General features: G+C 40.3%; 1 protein-coding gene across 2 annotated transcripts; it reads right to left on the bottom strand.

The window, feature by feature from the left end:
* Positions 1 to 413: 413 nt before the first annotated feature.
* Positions 414 to 4,630, bottom strand: slitrk2 (SLIT and NTRK-like family, member 2). 2 transcript variants are annotated; one of them, XM_081699343.1, is made up of 3 exons: positions 1,285 to 4,630; positions 1,114 to 1,178; positions 414 to 677 (listed from the first exon to the last, which is right to left on the bottom strand). In XM_081699343.1, the coding sequence occupies exon 1, from the start codon at positions 4,038 to 4,040 to the stop codon at positions 1,479 to 1,481; it is 2,562 nt and encodes an 853-aa protein (XP_081555469.1). In that variant the 5' UTR covers positions 4,041 to 4,630; the 3' UTR covers positions 414 to 677; positions 1,114 to 1,178; positions 1,285 to 1,478. The 2 variants fall into 2 exon arrangements, with proteins under 2 accessions (XP_081555469.1, XP_026857954.1); XM_027002153.3 differs by having other exon boundaries at positions 1,114 to 4,630.
* Between the last annotated feature and the right edge of the window lie 2,946 nt (positions 4,631 to 7,576).

Raw genomic sequence — 7,576 nt, 5'->3', positions numbered from 1 at the left:
CACTCTGTGCAGTTCTGGGTACTTCAAAGACTGAGGGTGATTGAGATTAAAAAGAAATGGTAATATCTGTGTTCATATGCAGGAGCTGTAACCAATGTTGATCCCAACCAGAGCCAAGCCATCATTAGCACCTTGGACAGCAACACTATTTTGAATGCAACAAAACACTGCAGTTGACTTAAATGCACCTCTGTAAAGGGATAAATACTACCAGAGGTTATGCTTCACAATGCAGAGGCCAACGTAATACTGTTAAAATTATATTCACTTATAGCACAGACTATAATGCCATTTTGGTCACATGAGCAAAGTTTTTGCAAATGTAGAATATGTTCATGATTTTTAGGAAATTACTTCCTCTGAGAACAGTCAGTGATGAAAATAATTTAGTCACATTATGCATGTTGCCAATATAGCCGATACTATAAATCTGGATCTTGAGTAACCCTGCACTGCACATTTTAATGCATTCCCTTCTCCTAATACACCTGACTCAACTCATCAGATAATTACTCAGAATTCCTTGTGTAATTAGTTGTTATAGTAGGGCAAATCCTAAAAATTTACACTCTGGGAATACTCTTAGACAAGGATTGGGAAGCTCTGACATAGTTACTTAATTCTTGTTGTGTGCAATACATGTTGTCTGAGCATATCCAGTTTTAGCAGTGTGCACCCTGAGAGAGAGAGAGAGAGAGAGAGAGAGAGAGAGAGAGAGAGAGAGAGAGAGAGAGAGAGAGAGAATGAGAGAGACAGAAAAACTGGGCCATAAATCCACTGCTCCATCCATGACCACTGCCAAATGTATATTATGCGAACATTTAATTTAGCTCTAGTGCATTGTAAAGCCAATTTAGCTTAGGCCAAACAATCTAAATTCTAAACAGGCGCAGATTTCAAAACAGAATTTTCTACCAATAAATAGAGTATCTTTTCCTTTCTGAGTTTAATGCAATGGACAAATAATTCTATTTTACATAAAGAGTCTTTAAAATACATCACTTATAAAATTTCAATTAACAGAAAACAAAGACAAAATTCTTCGAGTGCAAAGGCACTTCTGGAATCAATGAGTTGAAGTGGATGTAACCAGTTATTGTGTATCCCACTCACCATCGTACACCATACAGGAATGTCATTTCATGATTCACTATCACGCTTCTGAAAAGCGTCGTCCTCTGAAGAAAAAATATACTCCATATAAAATGCGTTAAGCTGTATTATACATGTTCTTGCGACAATTGCTACAGTCTTTATGTTTCAAGTACAGTAAATAATTTATACCTTAGAGAAAATAATATAGCATCTTTAAAATGCGGTTACTTTTTTTCTTTTCTTTTTTTTTGTACAGATTTTGCTCGGAAATATAACGATGAAAAGGCTTAGCTTGAGTTGCTCGAGTCTTTTTTGTCGAATACACAGATAATACATTTTGTGTGACGATTATATTGACTGTGTCAACTTGACGTGAAATAGTTTTACAGCTGACTCATTGCAGTTTGTTTCTCCAGAACTTCGAGGTAGTCTGGCTCTGTTTTCAGCTTTCCGGGCAACAATGGATGCTCATTTTTTGAGGTTTCAGCATACTTCCTCGGGGTCCCGTACAGAACGGTTTTGTTTAATCGATCCTGGTTGTGCCGTCGCGTAGTCTCGTGCGGTTGAATGAAGGGTCTTTTCGGTAAAGTGCAAAAGTTATAGCTGAGTGGCCCGGCGGCAGGGAGCTCCTTCACTCTCTCTGTAATGTTCTGATAAAGCAGCTCGGGCTCTCGGTTGGCACAGGGCTGCTTGTCAATGAACTCCACTGTGCTTATTGTGTAAGCGGGGCTACGAGCGAGCTCCTCTTTTTTCGGGTCCAGTGTACTGAAACTCAGTTCTTTCATATTCCGGTAATACGCTACCTGCTCGTTCTCCTTCTGCATGTAAATAGGGTTCTGACACATTTGACCGACTGGGGGAGGGATGTAGTTGTACACATGACTCTCACTTTTTCCTGCGCTCGATTCCGTATTGTAAGAGCCGTACTGTACTTGGAATGAGTTCAAATCCAGATTATTGGCACCGGAAGGAACATTCTCCACTCCCTTGCGACGTTTCAGGACAAACACGAACAAACCTGCCCCGAAGCAAACCGAGAGAATGAACACAACGAGAAGGCCCAGGATGAGAACGGACAAGGGCACTTCTGGGTGTACTTCCGGCACCTTGTCCGTGGGGGTTATGGCAGAGAACGGCGTCGCTTCAGTGCTCGAGCTAATAACAGTGGTCGCCTTGGTTGGCGGGACTTCGCTCGTCTCTGGGCAGATGGCATCGTTTCGCAGAGAGCGCAGAAGCCGCCCGGCGTGTTTTGACGGCGAATCGCATGTAATCTCATTGACCACCACGCTGGTGCTGGACAGTTCCATCCAGTTCTTAAGTGACACAATATCGCAGGTGCAGTCCCACGGGTTCTCCTGAAGATCGATCTGAATGAATGCTGAGAGCTGGTCCAGCACACCACGTACTGGCAAATGTGAAAAATGATTGTTTCTGAGATTAAGTCGGGTTAACATCGTCCCTCCAAATACGTTATCAGGCAGGGATCTCAATAGGTTATTATTAAGGAACAGTAACTGCAGATTGTGCAGTGAGTTAAAGGTATGTGGTAAAATCTCTTTGATGATGTTGTATTCCAAGTATAGGTACTGCAAGCTCTGCAGTCCAGCGAACAAAGACTGGGAGAGACTTTCAATGTAGTTGCCATTAAGGTAAAGCCTACGTAAACTAGTTAGATTCTCGAAGGCCCCGTCCTGAATGACAGCTATTCTGTTATTTCCTAGATGGAGAAGTTCAAGGGAACTGTATTCTGTCAGATCTGTTCTGTATATTGTCTGCAAATAGTTGCCAGTTAAATGCAGTTTCTTTGGATAAGATGGTTTAGGTTGTAGTTCGGAGATGTTATGCAGTTTTCGTTCTTGGCAATTGATGTTTAATCCACTATCTGGGTTTTGCGATGTGCACACGCAAATGCCTGGACAGGTCATTGGCACCGGAGACCTCGTCTGATATACCATTATAGGGCCAAACACATGTTTATCTCTGCTGGACGTCACGCGAGGAGTAGGACGGTTTCTCATTTTGGGAGGGCGGGACGCCTTGGGCGCTCTGGTTGGCGTGACGCGGGCGCGTAACGTGGGAGAGGGCGCCTGGTACTGAGAATCAGACGAAGGCTGCATTGCGCGATGACTGGCGTCGCCAACGTTGCGTCTGGGACAAAGATCTTGCTTTATCAACTGTGTGACATCTTTTCCATGCAGTCGAAATGGTGTTTCGCAAACAATATCTCCTACAAATACCGTGATTGTATCCAGCCAGGATTTTAGTGGTATGAGATCACAAGTGCAATTCCACGGATTCTCTTCCAGCTGAATTTCCATTATGCCACCTATGTGCTCTAAAACACCAGCAAACGGCAACATCTTCAGTCGGTTTCCTCTTAAATCCAAATGCGTCAACATAACGAAACGAAATATATTGTTAGGCAGAGAAAGCAAAAGGTTGTCATTGAGAATCAAGACTTTGAGTTTATTCAGTTTATTGAAAGCGCCTGCTTCTATGGTGCTGATATAATTGTAATCAGCCTGTAAATACTCCAAACTTTCTAAACCAGAGAACGTATCCTCTTTTATTATTTCCAAATTATTGTTGTTCAGATGTAGGCGTTTTAGATTTTTTAAGCCATTGAAAGCCCCCGTTTTAATTTCTTGCAGCCCATTGTTACCCAAATGAAGAGATGTTACATTACCATAATTGACGAATTCGTTGGGGTTTAGTTTCGTAAGAAAGTTTCCATTCAGAAAGAGTTGGCTGATTTTGTTTTGTGGTGGCTGAAACTGACCGACGGCTGTAAATCCTTTGTTTTCACAATTTATATTTAATGCGTTCTCCTTTTCTTCGCAGGAGCACCGGTTCTTGCAAATGTCTTTCGAAGTTTTCCTGCTCTCTGTCCTCGAGTAGAAACTGGTGACCGTTAAAACACTCAGCAACAAAATGTTGTTCAGCATTTTTACGATAACGCTGAAAGCCCTAACATCAACGTCGTATGGGCCGTGAAATTGCAGAGCTCAGTGAATGCATGCAAAAGCCAAACAGGAAACCGTAACTGGTCAAATTGTGATAAAAGCGCACTGAAGCGCACGTCTCTCCATTGACCCTCCTTAAATCCCAGAAGGCAGAACAACGGAGACATCCATCACTGAAAACAATCTAATCGCCGAACACTCAAAATCATTGTCGTATAGAAGGGCAAATCAGACCTTTGCAATAAACCTGCGTTCCAGGAGTTATGACTGACCGTTTATGCAGTAGTTTCAGGCATATCCGAGGAACCAGTCTTTGGCAGCGTACTACTCACTGAGCCGCACAGATTTTGCAGTCTGTTTCTTCCGTGGTCAGAGAGAATTGCATTCTGCCTTAAATTCAAGCAACTTCCCAAAATGTTGCATGAAAATGTAGCGCCCGCCAACTTGTTAACAAAAGGAAACAGCAAGCAAAATAATACAAAGCAATCCAAAGTCCGGAGTATAGGAGAGGTGGAATAGTCTCCGTGCCTGCTTACTCACGTCCACTGAGAATGTGTGTGTGTGCCGACTTGGAATTTTACCTCTGCGTCCTCCCACATCGAAGCACTGGAATTTCGACGTCACCAACTAGTCACACCAAATCTTATCGCGCCGCAAGAGAAAGAAAGGCTTTCTAGTTCGAAGTACTACTACTACTACTAATAATAATAATCGATTATAATAATAATAATAATAATAATAATAATAATAATAATAATTATTATTATTATTATTATTATTATTATTATTATAAAAACTGTTATGTTATAAAATATTTTTCAATTTCAATAACTTATGCTTTTATCATTACTACTGACAAATCTAACGGAAAAATAGACCGTTTTAATGTTAGCCTTCATGCTGAATTTGAAAGATGCTGTTCACATGTCACGCCACTAGGAGGTGGAATAATCGTTTCAAACGTTTTCAAATAATAACACTCTTATGGACTAACAAAACTTTAGTTTTCAAGTATCTCCTAGTATCAGCCTAGACCGTTCTGTGTAGTTTGCAAAATACTCTAGATATAGTGCCGCTTTAAGGTGTTTGCAAAAGCGCAGTCTGACAGCGGATTTATCATGACTCACTGTGGTATTAAAATGCAGCCAACGGTACAATTACAAAGCCCCTGAGGCATAAGGTGAGCCATCATGAATTATTGATTTACATGCAGCAAACTGACTATAACAATCACAAGAGTCAAAAGGGGCAGCAATATTGTGCCTGGCTGGAAGCCCGTCCTGGATGAGCATCATCCGAACAACTGAGCTACTGGAACCTGGCCTGCTGGATCATTGCTTTGGACTTGCCATTTTACTAATTACATGTTTAGCGATATTGCAGGTGTGATAGCAGAAGGAGCAGACACATTACACATACTGTAAGATGTCAGAGAAGCATGATAATGGAAACAAGCTTCAAAAATAAAGGAACTCAGATTAAATATCAAATCCTAATAAGCATTTTTATGATGCACCTCATTCCATTCTAATTGCACTGGTCTTACACTAAAAGTCAGAGGGTTTCAAGATGTTATATGTCAGCTCATTCTTTCTGAGAGTGAGTATTTGTGTAATTGTGCATTCTCACTCTATGGTGTGGTTTACTCATCAGTGCATTAACTTCATAGACTGACATTTAGGTGAACTTTTAGTGTTGTGACTATATTGTGTATATATTCATATAACATTGCTACGGATAGTCATCAATGATCCCTATTAAAACACTATGCTGCACAATACAATTAGAAGAAAGTACAAAAATTGAAAGAGCTATTTATCACCATGCAGCACCATGCTCTTGGTTTCAATTAACTCAAATCTGATTTTGCAGCCAAGCACAAATGCTGAATTGGGTCTCATTTTTTCTCTCTCCCTAGAGCCTATAACTCCTACACAGAGTTCAGCACTGTACTGTCTATTTGCTCCTTTTATGAACATATCACCAAGGTGGGCTGCATCCTGGGATGTACGTTGATTCCCTTGAGGATTGAAACAATGCCACATTTGGTCATAACTCCTAGGTAGAACAGATGAGCCTTGTGTTGATTAATTGTGTCACCCCGCCCCTGTGAAGTGCTGACCCAAACACGAGTTGTTCCCAGTGATTTCCCATAGTGGGAATGGCAGGCCAAATGATGAATGGACAACTTTGACCAATCAATCCTGGGGACTGGTCAGCTGTCTCTGCCCTTCTTGGGAGAACTGTGCTGCTCCACTTTCTTTTTTTTTCTATGGGCATGTTGGTCCTTAAACAGGGCACATGGAAAGAGATTTGAGGTTATCCACCTGCTTGAATTTTAAGCACAAGAAAATTAAATAGCATCTCTTTGCCAGTCCATGGTTGATCTGATATCTTAATCCTGTCAGTAAGGTTTTTGCAGAGATAGCTATCAAAGTCTTGGAGGGAAGCACTGTTTAGTGTTCTTAAGATAGAGTTGTTTTAATGTACTTTTATAAAAAAGAATGGAAGAAAGAAAAAAATAGATAAACTCCTTTGTAAGTTAGACACTGGAGATTAAATAACATCCAGCCTATTTTGCCTCCCTCAATCAAACAGAATGATCCTATAAGAACCTGCTCTTGTCATGTGTCCTTGGAAAGCAATCTGATGAATGAAATAAGTCGAGGTAGCAACTTTACTTAGATTAGCTGTCTGAGTGATTGAAAAGGTTCTTAAACTGTAATAATATCTGTTCTCAATTACAAAGGCCACTAGATACCAAATGCTTTAATGGCTGGTGGCTCTTTTTAAAATTTCTTTTCAGTTTACATGTAATGAAAAGCCACCAAAAAAAGGTTGTGAGCTAAATGCCCTTTCAGAAAAGCCTGCTCTGCTAATATATCATGGTCAATACATCCATATGTTATGAATGTAATTCATTATAATAAAAAAAGATTATAACCTAACATGGCAGTAGCCAGTCATGCTATTTTGATTTTGGTATATTGAAAATCCTTTTCAGCAACAATTATGAGACCAACAATAAATGTGAGGGTGTATTTACTGTTGACCAATTTTTTTAGGGGGTGATGAGAAGGAACAGTAATGCTATTATAAAAACTACTGTATTCCGAGAAACACAGAAGGAGTAGTAACTCATCGGTTCAATCACCTTGTCTGTTACTCCATTACTTTTGAACTAGACCATCACTTAAGGGTGCTGTCACTCTCCCCGTGGAACAAGGGTTTATGAGGGGGCTGAGGGAAAGGTAAATCTCCACAACTTTCTACAACTTTTGGTAATTGATTGCTGGAGAGTTTGAACGTTGCTTTTATTACATTTTGAGATTTAAAGAGTCCTTCTAAACTATATATATATGTGCTGGTCTACAAACAACACGATAAAATAACTCTTTTCAACAGAAAATTAACCACTCAAACATTCAAGGCCAAAATCCATCTTCTTCGAGAATGGACACAAATACTAGTATCTTGATTGGAGTGGGAATTAATGTGGCAAGAGTGGAGGTCTGCTT

This window comes from Electrophorus electricus, chromosome 16 (assembly GCF_041902795.1).
Source record: "Electrophorus electricus isolate QZ-2024a chromosome 16, ASM4190279v1, whole genome shotgun sequence".
Classification (NCBI taxonomy): Eukaryota; Metazoa; Chordata; class Actinopteri; order Gymnotiformes; family Gymnotidae; genus Electrophorus; species Electrophorus electricus.
This window is presented reverse-complemented; position numbering and strand designations above follow the sequence as displayed.